This window comes from Perognathus longimembris, chromosome 1, assembly GCF_023159225.1.
Source record: "Perognathus longimembris pacificus isolate PPM17 chromosome 1, ASM2315922v1, whole genome shotgun sequence".
Classification (NCBI taxonomy): domain Eukaryota; kingdom Metazoa; phylum Chordata; class Mammalia; order Rodentia; family Heteromyidae; genus Perognathus; species Perognathus longimembris.
The window spans coordinates 11,707,908-11,726,659 of record NC_063161.1 but is presented as its reverse complement, the minus strand read 5'-3'; the positions used below and the strand labels follow the sequence as shown (position 1 = coordinate 11,726,659).

The following is an 18,752-nucleotide window of genomic DNA, read 5'->3' as shown; positions in this document are numbered from 1 at the left end:
TGGGGAATCCATCCAATTGCTGAGAAAAGGGGGTAGCAGGAAGAGAACAGAGTCCAAGTTCAAATCCAGTTCCCCAAATATGCAATTTTGATTACCTTGTCTCAGATCATTTCCTTACCGTAAAATGAATACTAGGACGGTTCGTGGGATTGCTCAGCGTCGCAGACTCTCTGTGAAGGTTTGGACTTTCTTTGGGGGGTGCACTGCACACTGTGCATCGCACAGTGAGAAAATGTACAAACACACTGAAGGGATGTAATAAGAGTGTCTGGCACGGGTTCACTCCTAGCCAACTTCCTAGGCATCACCACTTTTTCTTTTCTTTCTTTTTTAAAAATTAGTGTTGTGTCATTTATGGGGAAGGGAATTAGAGAGCAGCAGCCATTCTTTGGGGGAGAAGATCTGGGTTCAGATCTCGATTCCCTTGACTTGTCCTAGATCCTTTTGGTTACACACACTTGTGCTGTAGATGGACGGTGTGCAAGTCACCAAACAAGTGTGGGGCCCCTGCACCAGCACAAGACATATGGCAGAAGTGACTGGGGCAAAGGGTCTCCAGGTTCTCCCCCTGTATCCGGGCAATTGCCCCGCTCCCCACGTTACCGAGTGCCTAACGCCAACCACCCGCACGCACCCAAGGGAGGCGGGGAAGAAGCCCAGAGACCGAAACCGCTAAGCGAGAACAGAGGGGATTAACAAGGGGCTTGACAGCTCCCAACCAAGAGGCGGCCGTTTCCCCGCGACGGTCAGCCGGGGGGTGGGGGTGGGGGGCAGCCACGTCTGGGGTTCGACATTCAGCTGCACAACAACAACAACAGACAACAAAACAAAACAAAACCTCAAGCACTACCGCAGGTCAGACCCTCCCCCTAACGGTCTGCTAGCCATCGCTGGACTCCCCATTTCCGGCTCCTCACAGGACTACAGTTCCCAGTATGCCCACGCAGGAAGTCTTTCTCCGAGGGGTGACTACTAATCCCGGCATGCCCCTCCAGTTCTCTAGTAAACTGGATGGAAGAGTTAGGAAAGCCCTGTTGCATGCTGGGAATGGTAGTCCGCAGCCCGCTGGCTCGCAGATGGGCGGGGAAGAGCAGGGTTGCTCTTGCCCGCTGCGGAGAATGATTCATAGAGGAGGGTCAGGAGAGAACAGCTCAGCCTGTGGAAGCGCGCTGCAAAGACTAGACTCTTCTCCGAGGCTGGGAAACCGAGAACCCGCAGGGCCCTGGGCCTGACCCCCGCCTCAGGCCGTTCGCCCTAGGCCTCCTCCGAGTCCTAGGCCTGGTCAGGGGCGGCCGCGAGGCAGCGGTTGCTGGGGGAGCGGTGACGTCGCGGGGTGAAAGTTGAGGGGCGGTGACGTCGGGCCTGCCCGGGCGGAGGCTGGCGGGCTGGAGACTGGAGGGAGGGAGGGAAGGAGGGAAGGAAGGAAGCTGGGAAGGAGCGAGCGGGCGAGCGGGGGCGCGAGGCGTTTACCTGGAGGCAGCGGCTCGGGCGCGCACGGTGGCCGCGGCTCCCCCGCACCTGCGGCCATGGATGAGGAGCGCGCCCTCTACATCGTCCGGGCCGGCGAGGCGGGGGCTATCGAGCGGGTCCTGAGGGATTACAGCGACAAGGTAAAGAGCCCCGGCCCCCTGCGTGCCCTGTCGCAGCCCTCGGGCCGCCCGAGGGGCTTGCACGTCGCATCCCTCGCCCATCCCCTCCCCCTCATTCCGGGGATGCGCATTGCTTCTCTCCCCCCATGAAAAACGTTTCCGGCTTGGGCATGCGTGTTTGTGCCCCCAGCCTTTTCCCAGCCCGTGCATCCTGCATCCCCTCTCTCTCCCACCCCCACCCCACCCCGTCTCCCACTCTCAGAGCCCACTCCTCGGATTCCTGGCCTAACAACCTGTCCCCCACCATCCCCTTCCCAAGCGTGCGAGTCACACCCCCAGAATCCCTAGACGTATGTCCGTGCCTTGTGCCCATCTCCTGGATGCATAAATGCACGGCGAGGCTTACTCACCTGTATAGCGTGGGGGTTTGGGGGGGGGGGCAGTGATTCTCTGCAAACAAAAACAACAACAAACTAAAAAAAAAAAAACAACAAAAAACCACAGCCCTTAAACACGCATGAAACACATCAGCAACGATGGCAGTGCTTTCTGTACCCACTCCGCTGTGGTTTTCAAGGCGTTGACATCTCATATGTGTTCTCATTTGATCCTCAAAGAGTATATTTATAGGATAGATGGTTATCATCCTTCCCATTTTATAGATGAGGAAACCGAGATGCAAAGAGCTGAAATCACGCCCAAGGTCATGGACATATTATGTTGTAAGTGGGTGGAGAATCTAACTCCTAATGATACCTATTATTTGTATCGCATTAACGGCTTTCCTATTCATTATCTCATTTAATCTTGACAGCAGTCCTGTGAGGTATTATCTGTGTTTTGCAACTGAGACTCTAGATGGGTTAAGTAATTTGCCCAAGGTCATACTTGAGAGTCAGGATTCCAACGGAGGTCTTCCAACTCTCCATTCATTGTTTCTCCTTTCCACTTTACAACTCTGCAGTGAAATGGTGTCTTGTCCCAGTCGCTTCTCAGAATCTCTCTCCAAGAACCGTTATCTTGTCTTTACTGCTCCTTCCAGGAATTTTACATGTTCACTTCAAAATGCAGCACACCACACCTTTAGTTTGTTTAGAAGACTGCTTTACAGGAGTGACTTGACTGCTCCCTTCTGTAAAAACACACACAATGCCAGGTCACACCCTCTACATAACATCTTTCTGTATCTTGCCCCCTACATGGTCTCCCCTCTACTTGTTCTGTGTCTACCACGTATATACACTTTCATATACTTTGTATTACTGAGCTGCTAGTATGCCATTTATGTCCCTCATAGCAAAGATCCAAAAATAAGGCACAGTCCCTATTTGTGAAGAACCTTCATTCCCATTTAATCCTCCCAACAACACTGTGAATAGAGTATAAATAGTAAGATTTTATAAATGGTAAAATTTACAGTCATAATGTAGTCCCAAATCCACATAGCCAATGTAAGGTGTGACTAAAGTTTGAATCTGATTTTTCAGATCTGAAGTACAGTGCTCTTTCTGCTCTGCCTCTTTCTTTGGGAAGGTGCATGGGCTGTATTCTGTTCACATCTTTGCCCCTTCACTTTATGATATGCTTTATCCTTGAGCATATGTGCTTAATTTAGGAGAAACTCATTTAATGTGTAGGTGTGTGGTGTAGATCATGTTCTTTTAACTTGATTTATTACTGCTTTCCAGAAAAGATAGGAAGCAGCTACCAAAGAAGTATAATAGTATTTCCCAGAGAAGCATAATAAAGAATGTGTCCATTGTATCAAACTAACTAGTGTTTATTTAGTACTTACTATGTGTCAGATACCCAGCAATAAATAGGAACTTTCTTCTGTAGGGAAGGGAGGAGGAAAAACCTCCACCTGGATCTTAACACTTTCTTATGTTTCTATTTTCCTTCATGGCTAAATTAGACACACACATACATTTACTTTCTCCAGTTTTTCTCTTCCTCTTCTTGATCTCCCTCCAGGTTGGTTCCCACTTGTTATTCCTTGCCAGCTTTTGTCAGAGCCTAAGTATTGGATATTAGATCCCTCTTTTTCATATTAGGAGTATTTTTTAAGTTGTGCCTATTATGCATTGCTTAAGGCAATATGCTGAAATGCTTTAGAAGATTCCAGGTAAATGCACTTTTTGGCCAAGTCAAGCCTAAGAATAGTCTGACTTTATAGAAAAAGGGTCAGTTTGGAATTTGATAAGAAAGCTCCATTTTAATGCTGATTATAGTAAGATTAGTATGATAGGTCTGATTATAGTTCAGAAATAATAACTGGGCTTCGTATTGCACTGAAGCTTTGCCCCTCAGAGAGAGATTTGCGGGAATATGAATAGAAGGGAAATCCTATATCAGTGGTCAGGCAATAAGAATAGAGGAATGAAAAGAAACTACCTGGCTTTATGGTATATGGAATCTGACACCCTGAAGAAAAGTGGCTGGATAGCATGTGCAATTTTCTTATTTGCGACAATGGATTTTGGAAATATTTGGAATCAGAGGTGAATATAAGAAAAGATATTGAGGAGTCCATACAAAGGAGGAATGAATGATGTAAAGAAATGATCATTCCCTGACTGGAAGAAGAGAGAAAGTGAGGTTCATTATGTTACCTTGTTATAGCTAATAAAGACAATCCTTTCAAGTATTGTAGAAAGAAGGTATATTTACTATATATTATATAGAAAGAGGGTATATTTACTAAGGTAAACCTTAGTTCTAATTCCAACTCTACCATTAATTAGTTTCAAGATTATGGATAAGTTGTTTTAGGCTTCTGAGTCTCAGTTACCTTATCTGTAAAACAAGGATAATACTATATTCTCTTAATTTATTTTGAGGATTAAGTTAAATGAAGTATAAAAGCCAAACAGTAAGCACAGTGCACGGAGGAGGTGCTCACTTAGTAAGTTATGAGCGTAATAGTCAAGGTACTTGAAGAGGTCATATGGTCTGATACAGGCTCTGGATCCAGACTGTCTGGACGCGAATCCTCAGTTTAGAATCTAGTAGTCTAGGACAAGTTTTTTAACTTTGCTGTGCCTGGTGTTCTCATCTGCCAAAGGAATAATAAAGTATCATATCATAGGGCTGTTCTTCGGAATTAAGTGAGTAATATATGTAAAGCATTTAGAACAGTGTCTTATCATGGAACAAGTAAAAAACCCATAGCTATTAGCTTTGAACAACAAAGGTAGAAACCAAAGGTAGTAATGAATTGCTATAACACAGTAAGAAATTTAGGTTTCTGCTCCATTTCCCCCTCCCCCCTGCTTCCTTGACCCTTGCACGTTCTAGTGGGTGTCATTAGCGTGGTCCATCTTGTATGGTGTGCAGAGCAACAGTTCTGACCCTAGAAGACATCCAGTTTCTGCTGTGTTACAGAGGCTCTTATTTCCAAGTGTTCTTGTTTCATTCATTGACCCTTGTTATCTTGGGAAAGGGAAGATCTCTATCCCAGAAAAAAACAGAACTTGTCTATTCATCTGCACATTGACTGGGACTAGGGAATTTCTTTAAGAGTAGTTACTTATTCCTCTGAGTTTACATGGTATCATTTATTGAGTTCCTGCTGTGCACTATGTATTTTCCTAAGACTTTCATGTCATCACATATAATCCTTTCATCTTAAAAGTTATAAGGCAAATGGAAGTATTTTGTTTTGATTGGGAAATTGAGGTTCAGAGAGACAAAGTGGCTATCTACAAGCTTAAGTGCTAGGACGTAACAGATCTACTCTTCAGATTCTATACCCAGGGGGCTGGGGATATAGCCTAGTGGCAAGAGTGCCTGCCTTGGATACCAGAGGCCCTAGGTTCGATTCCCCAGCACCACATATACAGAAAACGGCCAGAAGCGGCGCTGTGGCTCAAGTGGCAGAGTGCTAGCCTTGAGCGGGAAGAAGCCAGGGACAGTGCTCAGGCCCTGAGTCCAAGGCCCAGGACTGGCCAAAAAAAAAAAACACAGATTCTATACCCAGGACTCATTATGCCAACGAAAGACTACGATCAAGCCCTCAAAGGTACATAGTATAATGGTACTTTGAATCCCAGGATTTTAGAAGAGAGTTGCTGTACATTGATTGAATCCGGGATCTAACAACTAAGATCACACTGTGCCATTGAGCTACCCCTTTCACCCCTACCAAGTCAGAATCACAGAATATTTTGAGTAGATTCTCGAAGACAATTGGGTGCAAACTTCTCTTTTAATAGGTGAACTGCCTAGGGCCATCAACTCTGATGATGACTCAAGAGATGGTTTGGCAGGTATAGAAGCCACCTGGGCATATGGCTATCCCATAGCAGGTTCCATCAGGATTCCACTATATGACAAGTTTGTGGTTAAATTAAGTAACGTAAGATGCTGTCAACTAGGTTGATCTCCAATAACTCATAGGAGAGGGAAAATGCTACAGTAGTGCTGAGGTCTTGGTTTATATATTCTAAGGTCCTGATTGATAGACACTTAATATTTGGGATAGTTCTAGAAATATAGCCTCTGTATTTGAATGGGGGTGTTTGGATATACTGAACCAAATAGGAAGACTTTTTGATCTCCACTTTAGAGGATGAAATTCCAACCCTGGTCAGACCTGGTTTCTGGGGTCACCCTGTTTTTTTGCAGAGGTGTACCTTTTCCTTTGTTACCTTGTCCTTTTTTCCAGCTTGTGGTACATAATCTGTTACTTGGTTTTTAGCAAACTGTTGATAAAATGCAACACAGTCAACTCACAACCATCCTAATTAGGTCTGTTTCCTTGTATTGGTACTGTTTAAGTATAATCTTTACAAATCTAGGAAATAACTCCTAGTGCTATAATGGCTTAGTATTTGACCAGACAACATATCAGAGGCAATATAGTAACAACAGTGGCCATTTAATGAATAACTACCATGTGAAAAGAGCTGTAACATAAAGGAAAATCTGAAGCGCTGTAGAGTTGGATAACTTGACCACGGTTGTACTTAGTAAACTCTCATAGAGTTGGATAACTTGACCAAGGTTGTACTTAGTAAACTCTAAGACTGGACTCAAACTCAAGGTTGTTTAACACTTGAGATTTTTAGAGCCTTTTCATAGGGTACGAAACCTATTGTCAGGAGCCTTCATGGGCCTCTTGATCATTGAGCTGCTCTAGTATGCTTGGTCTGTAAATTGAATCATGGTTTTTATTCTTTAGCTTAGATTTGTCTTATTGCTTTTATTCCTCTGGAAATTAAGGGTATAAAGAAGAAAAGGTAGTTGACTGTTGACTAATAGTTGTGAAAGGCATTTACAGTTGGAATGCTAGTTCTCTTTCTCCAATTTGAGCTTTAGAAAGAGGAGAGAATAAGGGCTAGAGATACTGAATACATTAGATAGGGTTCAAATTGGATAAAAGAAGCTAGACTTATAGAAGCCAATACCTATTGGATACCACTAATCTGAGAGAGTTGATCCTCTCTGAACAGATTGGTACATTTAGAGATTAATATGTAGTGCTTTACATGTCAGCGTAGTTTCTAAATAAGCCTGCATGCTCGAATGACAGGGCTTTTGGAAGATGGGTGCATGAGTGTGGGTGTGCGCATGCACACGCACACACACACACACACATTTCAGTCCTGGGGCTTGAACTCAGGGCCTGGACACTGTCTCTGGTGTTTTTTTTTTTTTTTTTTTTTTGCCTAAGCATAGTGTTCTACCACTTGAGCCATACCTCTACTTCTAGCTTTTGAGTGGTTAATTGGAAATAATAGTTTCATGTTGAACCATGATCCTCAGATCTCAGCACCTAAGTAGCTAGAATTACAGTTCTGAGCCACCAGCATGTAGCTTGATTTTTTTTAACGTGATTTTATGATACAGCCTTGCGACAGAAGGATTAGCCTTTGTACTATTCTAAATTCTCACCTAAAAAATTAACTCCACATAGGAATTATTTACAAGTATTCTTCTAACTTAATGGGTATCTTTCCAAAATATTATTTTTTTCATGTTCTCTTGTCTTGTCTCCATAAAAGCCAAAAAAAAGTTTATGAGAACCACTGTATATTAAGAACTAGGCACATTTATTCCAGATAATTTATAGAATTACTATTTTACAAAGAATGGCATAAAATGCTTTTCTTTTGGTTTCTATTACAATTATTCACTTTCATTTGTGTTGAACCTTTGTTCAACTTCTTTACATGGCTTTGGCCTGATACCTAGTGCTTTAATCCTACGCCCCCTCCCCCATTGTTAGATCTATAAATTCCTAAGAATATCCCTCAGCTTTACAACTTATTCTTTCTTCCTTCCTTTCTTGTTCACTTCTTCTTTATCTTTTATTTTTAAATTTTATTTATTGTAAAAATAATATACCAACAAAGAGTCTTTTTATTGCTGTACAGTATTTTATTAGATGGACATGATTTGTTCAATAGATTAGTGTTATATACATATTTTGTCAGTCTCTTCCTGGATATTCAGCTTGTCTCTCTTCCTTTTGCCTTATTAAATAACACTGAGAATATGCTTACGTACATAATTTTTGTCTCCTTCTGGATGATTTCATTAGGATAAATTCTTATGAGTAGGAGATCTGGGTCAAAGGGGATAAATATTTTTATGGCTACTAATGTGAGTTGCCAAATCATTTTCCCTTTTAAGGTTTGTGTCAATTTTTACTGCTCCCAACAAGATCACACCTGGATTTAGATACCTACTCCTCACTTCCTTATGTTGTTAATCTTGCTTTTCTCTGAGCTAGCCAGGACCAATGATCAGCTGCCCAAAATATTCTTCCTGAATGCTGTTCATTCCTCCTTGCTAGTCTTCTCTTGGTTGCCTGTTACATATCTACTATTTCAGGTATATATTTTTAAATCTATATACTTAGCACCTGACTTCACCCATCTTAATTATTCCGTGTCCATATTTAAGGCAGCCTCCCTGAGATTTCCTTAAGTAGCCCTTATATCTTACCGTCCCTTGTCTTCCCTCTAATCATTTCTTAAATTCAGAACTGCTTCCTTTTCTTCATCTCATTTAATTTCACACATGGCTATTCTACAAAGCTGTCAACACAGAACCACCTGTAATGATGCTATCTTTAGTACTTAATGTACTTAATTCCTGGTGGGTTGCCAGTACCCATTTGTCCCGATGGCCAGTAAGAAAAAAACACAAAGTAAAAATAGAGATGTTTAATGGAGTGGGGGTGTTTTGTTTTTATGGTTTTTGCTGTTTTGTTTTTGTTTTTAAAGGAAGGTGGAAGATTCATAAGAGTATTTGTTTTTCCTTTTTTCTTTTGTGATACTGGGAATTGAACTTAAGACCCCGTGCTTTCTAAGCAGTTATTCTACTACTTGAGCCACAACCCTCTAGTCCCTATACTTTTCAGTTTGTTTTCCAGATAGAGTCTGGTGTTGACTTTGCCTGCGCTCCCAAGTAACTGGGATTCCAGATGTGTACCACCATACCTGTAAAGGCCTGGTTCTCCTGACTGAAACTTGAGAGAATGAGGAATTCTATGCTCTTGTGTTTTAGGTACCCCTTTCCCTCCAAAGATGGGTACCACTGCTCTTCATCAGCAAGCCAACATATTCTGTTGTTCTCTAGTTCATTTACAAAGTAGAAAATACATTCCCAGGCATTTCAGGAGAGTCAACACTCTTCCCGTTCAGTAATTTTTTTCCCCTTTCTATTGGCATCATCATCATTATAACCTGAGTATTTATTACATGTCAGGCAGTGAGGTTGTGTTTTAAATACCATAGCCATTCAGATCCTCACATCCATCCTGTGAACTTATGTTTGCCATCCCTCCCTATTTTCATATGAGAAGCCCAGTCACAGTTACTGGCTTAAGAGCACAGCTAGTAAGTGGTGGATCTGTGACTTAAACTCTCATTCATTCAGGATGCTTTCCTAAACATCAAGTCTTTATCTGATTAGTTTTTATGGCATGTAAAAAGAAATGTAAACTGATTAAGATTAGAAAGCCTTTTACAAATCTCAGTCCAGTCTATTTCTCCATTCTCATCTTCCTCTGAATCCCATCCCTTGACGTGTGTCCCTTCTAACAGTCTCACAGAGCTGCTTGTTTCATGACAGTTTCACACTATTAAGACTTAGTCTTTGTGCTGTTTGTCTCATGACACACTACTGTTTATCCCTTAAGCTCTACCTCCCAAGGTCCAGGTTCTGTATCTATGTAATCCAAGTTTTCTTTGACAGTTAATGGTTTCATTCTCTGTACTCCTCTGTATATATTTCTACTGCATTAATAATTTATTTACAGGTCTGTCTCTTTAATAAGAATATTAGGATATGGGAAGATTATGTCGTGTATTTTGTTGAAAAAGAAAAAGGAAAAGTCAAAATCTATGTATTTAAAATGACAATTTCCCTTTTTTTTTCCCCCTCAGCATAGGGCTACTTTCAAATTTGAACCAACAGATGAAGATAAAAGAAAGGTAAGCCTTAATGTTACTTTGTCTGTCTTTTTCTCTGTCTCCCCCCATCCCCCCCCCATTATTTCATTCTTGACTTTTTAAGCAGTGGGCCTTTTTTCATCTGATGATTGTTGAGTAGATTTTGTTTCCCTTCAGTTTGTTTGTTTTTTTAGAAGTGGCCAGAAGAAAGAAAGGTGCCTGGTTTAATGTGGGTTATACACAACTCCTCCTGCTCCTTACCCACAGCACTATTAGATTCACACACCCCAGAGAAAAAGGTTGCCTTTATATGGTGACAGGATTCCATATTGTCCGAAATACATTCTTGATGTAAAGTATGACACAAGTTACATATTGGGGAAAGCAGCTGTTATGCTGTTGTCCCTCAACCACATAGTCCTCTTAGATTGCAGTTATTTATGCTTTTAGCAGTTGTCTCAGTCACTAGCATAAGCACAGAGGAAAAAAGAGTTAAGATTTCACCCATAGAGGACTTATTTTCAAAGAGTGTATATCTGAAATGTGAGCATGTAGTGTATGCTTGCCAATTGAGGTTGCCTGTGATTGCTTTAGTTGGTTCTTTAAAGCATGATGCTAAGGATAAACTTACTAGTTTTCCCTTAGTGTTTTGCTGGGCTCTATGCATCTATCCCAGCCTCACAAGTGCCAAGGTCAGATAAGAGAGTATATCTGAGTCAGCATGAATCTATCATTGCTTCTGGGGGGGAAAAAAAAAAACCCAACAAAACATCTTATATCCAGTACTTTACTGATAGTGGTCTTCAATCCATTCTTCCTTAACTTTTCTCTTAATTTAAACCTTCATCCAGATTACTACATCAGTTTTCTAACTGGAGTTTTATTTTCCAGTTACATGCTTATCTAGTTGATTGCCCATAAATCTGAAACAGCAATCTGACCATCTCATTCTTAGTCCTAAAACTCTTCAATGACTTTTTTTGCCTATAGAGTGAACTTTATGCTTCTTAATGTGACACACTAGGTACTCTGATCTGATCTCTGTACTTTTGCGGCCTATTTCTTTCTTTCCTTTGTATTTTATGTTCCACAATATAAAATGTTTACAATTACATGTATGTACATGTCCTTGTTTTTCCTATTTTTGCATCTGTTATACCTCTTTTTTTTTCAATCTTGTACAGTTTATTTCCTTTTTACCTGGTAATTCCTCCACAGGAATTAATTCTTCCTGCCCAGCAAATCTCCTTTGCCAGTCCAGTTAGGGTAAAGTTCTCCTCTTCAGTGTTTCCATAGTATTTAATGTAAATCTCTAACGTGAATACCTTATTTCATACATTTCTGTGTCTCTGAATACAAGGCCCTGAGGACTCCTGATAGTGGGGTACTATTATTTATCTTTATGCCCTCAGCATCTGGAAAGCCTAGTAGACAAGTATTCAAAAAATATTTACTGAGTGAATGACCATGAATATGAACTCTCTTTTGGATTTAAGCAATGTAAATAAGATTCATATATTTTAGAATAGAGATTGTCAACCAGGAATGCACTCTTCGGGTAGTTTTTTCCAGGACAGGCCTGCTCAGAGCCAATCCCTTATCTATGGACTTAGAATTTGGGAATAGGCCCAGTGTTTATATTTTTATAGATAGTCTTATAAACTATATATTTTAAGTGGGAATGTAGACTTTAATAATCCCTATAGAGGAGAAAAATGATAGGATCCACCAAAATTACAGATGCTGTTGCCAATAATTTAGAAATCTATTCTGTGTGTAGATTGAACCCAAGTAAACAAGTTATTTATTAAGACATTTTACATAAATGGCAAAAAATTTACAGCAGTTTTGTTGTATCTGAAGAGCATTTGAAGAAAATGGTGCCATATTTATATAAGAGAACATTATGATATACTAAAAAGAGGGAAAATACTGTTAAATGCTAATAGAAGAAAGGATGGGAGGGGGGAAGCAAACACATTATTCAACAAACTCATGATAGATATTTAAACAGAGAAGTCAGCTGCTATTCCTTTAGTTGGGAGGACTCATACTGTATCTGTCTATAAGATTCATGATATCAGGCTGGGAATATGGCCTAGTGGTAAAGTGCTTGTCTCGCAGACATGAAGCCCTGAGTTTGATTCCTCAGCACCACATATATACAAAAAGCCAGAAGTGGTGCTGTGGCTCAAGTGGTAGAGTGCTAGCCTTGAGCAGAAAGAAGCCAGGGACAGTGCTCAGGCCCTAGTTCAAGCCCCAGGACTGGTGGCTCACACTTGTAATCCTAGCTACTCAGGAGACTGCGATCTAAGGATCATGGTTTGAAGCCAACCCAGTCAGGAAAGTCCATGAGACTCTTCTATTAAACACCCAAAAGCCATAAGTGGACCTATGACCCAAGATGTAGAGCCACTAGCCTTAAGCAAAAAAGCACCCTGGCCCCAAGTTCAAGCCCCAGGAACAGCAGCAAAAAAGAAGAGGAAGAGGAAGAAGACGAAGAAGAAGAGGAGGAGGAGGAGGAGGAGGAGGAAGAAGAGGAGGAGGAGGAGGAGGAAAAGATTCATAGTATCTTAGGAATATGACTACAATCTTCCATAATCCTTTTACTGGCCAAAATAAGTACATTAAGACAGAGATTTCCATACCCCACATTAATTTTAGTTGAGAAGGGGAAATTTCCCACACAGTTATGAATAAAAGCATATTTATTTCCAGTGAAACAGTAGAAAATTCTTACATTTTCTAAGTCTTTTCATCCCCTCAGTGTCTACTTGGTGTTGCTTTCAGAACAGCCTCCCCCAGGACACTAAAACTCCCAGACATTCTTGCTTTTTATATAAAATGGTATACTATTTACATAGGAAATCATGATACAGTACCTTGTTTGGTCCTTTTTTGTACATTGAGACACCATTTAGGAAACAAGACTTGAACTGGAATATAGCAAAAGAAATTGTCAACTAGGAGTGATTAAACTTGTAAAACAAAACAATATATGACTTCCATATATCTTCTCATTTATTTTAAGCCATTTTTAAATTACTTCTTATACCAAAACTTTGTAGATAGTTGTTACACCATATTATTTAGGAAATCTTTTTTTAAATGTTAGTACATATTCTGTACACAGACTTTTTTCCCAATATTTTTAATCAAGAGATTGGTTGTGTAAGTGTGTAGACTGTCATTTGTTACTTTTAGATCTCTAGAGAGAGTAACTTCTGTATTAGTGTTTATTCCAGTAAATAGTGTGTAGATTTCTGCTTCCTGCAAGGTCTGTTATAAACAAGCCTCATTAGGGACCAAGCTAGGTAATCTTCATTAATGGAAAGGTGTTGGCAAACAAATCCATTTGAATCTCCAAGGGTTAAAACCATTAGGGACTGTGCCAGTACTGAGGCTTGAACTCAAGGTCTGGTTGCTATTCCTTAGCTTTTGCATTCAAGGCTGACACTCTATCACTTGAACCACACCTCCACTTCTGGCTTTTTAGTTATTAATTGGAGATGAGTCTCATGGACTTTTCCATCCAGGCTGGCTTTGAACTGGGATCCTCAAATCTCTGGCTCCTTAGTAGCTAGGATTACAGATATGAGCCACTAACCCCTGGCATAAGACTCTATTTCGAAAGAACCTACACTCTTAACAGTATTGTAAGTTCTCAGTGTAGAGACACACAGAATAGTACCTACTTCTCTACATTAAGCCCAAGCTTAAAATAAAAGGTATTAAAAAACTGCACAATTAAGTTTGTTGTCCTAGGGGCTGGGAATATGGCCTAGTGGCAAGAGAGCTCGCCTCGTATACATGAAGCCCTGGGTTCGATTCTCCAGCACCACATATCTAGAAAACGGCCAGAAGTGGCGCTGTGGCTCAAGTGGCAGAGTGCTAGCCTTGAGCAAAAAGAAGCCAGGGACAGTGCTCAGACCCTGAGTCCAAGCCCCAGGACTGGCCAAAAAAAAAAAAAATAAAGTTTGTTGTCCTAGTTCTTATGTTCTTTTTCATAAATGTGTTTTTGGAAGCCCTTCTATCAGCAGCCACTTGGTAACAGCAGAATCCCCTTCAATAAAGTACAGTGCTATTTCTCTGAAAGCACATTAATACTTTTCTTTTTTTTTAATTCAATTTTATAGATAAGGTGATGTACAGAGAGGGTATAGTTACCTAATAAGATAGTGAGTACATTTCTTGTCATATTTGTTACTCCCTCCTTCATTTTTCTTATGTAAAAAGAAAAACATTGTGACAGCATGGACATAAGGGCACTGTACACTTCAAAAAATAATACTTGATTAATAAAACTTGATTAGGCCTTTTGAAGATATGGTTATAAGTGAGTGATCCTTGGTCCTAATTTCCTGAGACTTACATAGTAGTCTGTACTTTTACAAAGATTTACTTATCACTATTAGTGCTATAAGTATGTGGAGATACCACCACTCCTACTTTATGTAAAAGAAACTGACTTACATGAATGACAGCTTGCTTATACTTGCACCAATAGTAGGTGATGGAGTCTAAAATTTAAAAAAAAACAACCTATCTATTATATGCAGCTTTCTCACTACTCATTGCTCCATATTTCTACTTAAAGAATATTTTAGAAGACTTGAAATTACTATCCCGTACCTTGTTTCATCTCTTATTTGGTACCTAGTGACCTTAATTTGAAGATAGCAGAGGAAACTAGCAACTTAAGAGTGCTTAAATTATTTTCAAAAAATAAAGTTAGGCTAATTGTCAGTGGCTCACGCCTGTAATTCTAGCTATTTGGAAGGCTGAGAGAAGAGGGACTGAGGATTGAAGCCAGCCTTGGCAGAAAAAGTTCATGAGTTTGTCTTGAAAATAACCAGCCCAAAACAGGCATCCATGGTTCTAGTGACAGAGCACCAGCCTAGCAAGTGCAAGACCCTTACTTAGTTCAAACCCCAGTACCACAAAAGAGAGTAAATCCAGATATAGTTCTAATATTTGTGCATACAATGCAAATAGTTGCAGGTGTATGTGAATCACAATATATTTGAATGTATGCACCTGTGCTTATTTAGGAATTCGTTTTACATCATCTACCTCAGTTGGTAGGCTGTGATCACCTGCCAGCACATAAGCAAATGTATCATGCAAATCTGTAGGTGAGGAGAGGGTATGATGAATGATCGGAAAACTTACTTCTTGAGATAATGAAAGCTCTCATTGGTTTTTTAAAAACTAACCTCAAGGGGCTGGGAATATGGCCTAGTGGCAAGAGAGCTCACCTCATATACATGAAGCCCTGGGTTCAATTCTCCAGCACCACATATCTAGAAAACGGCCAGAAGTGGCGCTGTGGCTCAAGTGGCAGCGTGCTAGCCTTGAGAAAACCAGGGACAGTGCTCAGGCCCTGAGTCCAAGCCCCAGGACTGGCCAAAAAAAAAAAAAAAAAAACTAACCTCAAAACCAACAGAAATAATAATTGCAATAAAGTACATATGAAACTGTAACCCTCTGTACATCACTTTGACAATAAATAATTACTCAAAAAATTGCAATAAAGGTTGAAAAAGAAATATCATAAAATGAGTGGAAAAAAACCTGTAGCTTTCTCACTTATAAGATAAAAATGCAGCCTTACCAACTGTTGGAAAACTTCATCTAAGGTAAATCTTTGTGTATAGATATTTTTTTTCCTCAAAAGAGTAAAGTTTAAAATAACTTTAAGTTTCAAGTCTTACTTTCACTTGATTACATCAGAGTCACATACTTCTGTGAACCCTTTGAGGGAAAAGAAGTCTGGATTGCTTATCTTTGTATTTTGAGCTTCCTCCATTACACGTGGAAGATAATAAGCACCTATAAAATACCTGTTAAATAAATGAGAGTAGCTAGAGCCAGTCTATTCAGTGAAACAAATATATTTATAGGAACTCAGAAGTCCACTTTGCCCCATTCAGCTGCCTTTTCTTTTCACTATCCCCCCACTGGCCTTGGGTATACTAGATATTGTATGTTAGAACTTTCTGTAATCCATGCATCTTTTCTCAGTGATTCCTGTAGGTAGTTATTCCTAAATTGGCTATTTCTCTATAGAGTTTTGTATGGCACTTTCTCAGTTACAGATGGGATTGCCATTGTAGACAATAAAAAATGAATGGGCAAATAAATTGAGTAGATTTCTCTGAGGAAAAGGTGCCAGGATTGAACCATCAGTCTATAACTATGAATCTATGCTTGGGAACAGCTTGGGGATTGGAATGCTTATTCTGAAAACTCTTTATTCTTACTTTAGACACTTGAAATTCTCAAACTCTAATGTTAATAAAGCAAAACAAGCTTTGTATGAATTGTAAGTTGGAGTTACTTGATGTCTCCACCCGAGAGACTGTCTGGCTACGTGCTCTCACCACTAGTTCTCCATAATTTGAAGCCAGTAGCTTTAAAGATAATTTTCAATATTGTCATCTCTTTAATATGTATATTCACAGTACCAAAACTGCATCTAAACTTTTTAGTTTTTAAAATTCCTATCTAGCTTGAATCTGGCATATTAAGGAGGCTGAGTTATATGGTAAGGCTGGATGAATGCCTCACACTAATAAAACTTCTAATAAAACAATTTAACTTTTTAACTCTTTCTAACTTTACTTTTCATTTTGGATGTTTTACCAAGACATTAAGGGACTAAGAATGCAACAGCTCTCCTGATTTAGTGAGCCATAGTGGTGGCATCCATATACAATCGTTAGATTACTTTTTTAGGGTTTGTGTCTGGATTGATAAGAATAGGTAGTGTCTTTGATTTTTTTACTTCAGAGTTTCAGGTGCATTTTCTCCTTTAAAATTTCTTCAATAAGTTTATCTTCTAGTTATGATGGGATATAAATACACTTTTTCCCCAATGAAAGTAATGAAAATTATTTTTAAAAATAAACATTTTTAGGTCTCTGGAAATAAACCCAAGTACCCACAGGCAATTAGGAAAATCTTTGTTCAGGGAAATTTGAAACTTAATGAGAAACGTGAAAGTCTGCCTGAGGTAAAGCCTGGTCCTTCCTGTCTCCTCCGAGAAAGGTAAAACTCTGCTCCAAATGGGCACAGCCAAGAGCACAGGGCTCCCTCTTCTCCCAGCTCTCGACTGAAGGACATTCTTCGCAGAAGGGACAGGTTGCCAGCATTTCTCATCCTGCTTCCAACTCCCTGGAATGAAATTCTGGATGAGTAGAGCTGAGCGGTGGGTGCTCATTTAGCCCTGCCTTGTAGAATGGGGCTGTACTTTTAGCTCCCCTGCTGAAAATTACGGAGTTGTCCTTCCTTAGCTAGTGGGCATGGACTTACTCCAGGAAAGGCAACCAACGAGACCTGGGGCATTGCACCTTACCTCCACCAAGGTCTCTATAGTGGATATGCTACTCAAAGAGATGCATGCTGTTGTCCCTGCCTCCAGCATCATAACCATGGCTTAGAAATTTTACCCACTTAGAGAATCAAGCCTAATAAAAGGTCTGAATGTCTCCTCAATGGAAATAACTTCTTGTGCAGTAGAGCAAGAAATTTATAGCTAAGGGTGTGGGTGTGGTGAAAAGCAGTTGGGGTAGATAACAGATTCATTGGAGGTATAGTTTACCTGAAGGTTAGCTAATTTGCTAGAGACAAAGAGAAAAGAGATAGTTTGGAAGAACTCTTCTGTGGTCAGAACAAATTCTAATTGCTGACGATAGGAATTGCCTCTTCAAAAGAGCGCTAATAGTCTAGGCATTATAGCTCACATCTTTCAGCCCATCTGCTTAGGAGGCAGAAATTGGAAAGATTGTGGTTTGAGGCTAGCCCTAGCAAAAAGTTAGCAAGACCTTACTCAACCAGTAAGCTGAGTGTGGTGGTTTTACATCTCAATTCTAGCTTTGAGAGTAGCATATAGGATCACACACCAACCTGGCAGGGCAAAACCACCAGACCTATTTAAAAAATAAAAAAGGGCTAGGAGCATGGCTCAGGCAGTAGAGTGCCTACCTAGAAAACATGAGGTACAAAGGTCAAACCTCATTATTGAAAAAAAATATATCAAAACTGAGCCCTCAGACTGTGGATCAGTCTGTGGAGCAGTTTTTGCCCCAGGACTGAAGACAGTAAATCAAAAGGCTGATATTCCTGTGGTCAGCTGTGTGGGTTCATTGAAAGAGAAAGTCAGAGAGGTAACTGCCAAGACCACTGTTATTCCAGAACTACAGTGAGCATCTCCAAGGGTGTGCCCTCAAAGGTGAACCATTAGGGTTTCAGTAGATGGGAAAGAGGGTCAAAATAATTCCACCAGACACCAAGCAAGTCCTGAGACAATGGGTTGTGAGAGCTGCTACAATATATTATACAAAGTGCCGACTCTCCCACCCTCCAAAGTGTGAGGCATGCAGAGACAGAACACAACAACTTACACACAGGAAAAAAAGCACACAAATTGGCTCTGAGATTTCACAGATGCCTTCAACGTAGCCATTGTAAATATATTCAGAGAACCAAAGGCAACTCTATCTTTAAAAGTAATGAATAATATAATATCTGTATCAGTTCAAAAATGCAAGTTTCTTTTTTAGGCCAAAGGACCATTCTGGAGGTGGAAAGACAAGTATAGTAACAAAAATAAAAGTTCACTCAATAGTGTAAAAGGGCAAGAGGAAGAATAATCACACTCGAAGCAAAAGCAATAAGCAATAAGATGAAAAACAGAAAAAAAAAAGATTAAAACATGAAGAATTTCTTAGAAAAATGTGGGACAGCATTTATACCTAAC

At 40.2% G+C, this 18,752-nt stretch overlaps 1 protein-coding gene across 6 annotated transcripts in view; it reads left to right on the top strand.

Moving 5' to 3' along the window:
* The first annotated feature begins 1,088 nt into the window (after window positions 1-1,088).
* Ric8b (RIC8 guanine nucleotide exchange factor B) overlaps window positions 1,089-18,752 on the top strand; it is a 103,860-nt gene continuing 86,196 nt past the window's right edge. For 4 of the 6 annotated variants that reach the window (XR_007212480.1, XM_048356594.1, XM_048356574.1 and 1 more), the window contains exons 1-2: window positions 1,089-1,610; window positions 9,986-10,033. Coding sequence is in view for 5 of the 6 variants with exons in the window: in XM_048356594.1 (XP_048212551.1) it covers window positions 1,527-1,610; window positions 9,986-10,033 (132 nt within the window). In the remaining variant the exon portion in view is untranslated. Of the gene's footprint in view, window positions 1,611-2,057; window positions 2,312-9,985; window positions 10,034-18,752 lie in introns of those variants that run through there. The other 2 variants (XM_048356602.1, XM_048356613.1) reach the window with 2 other exon arrangements.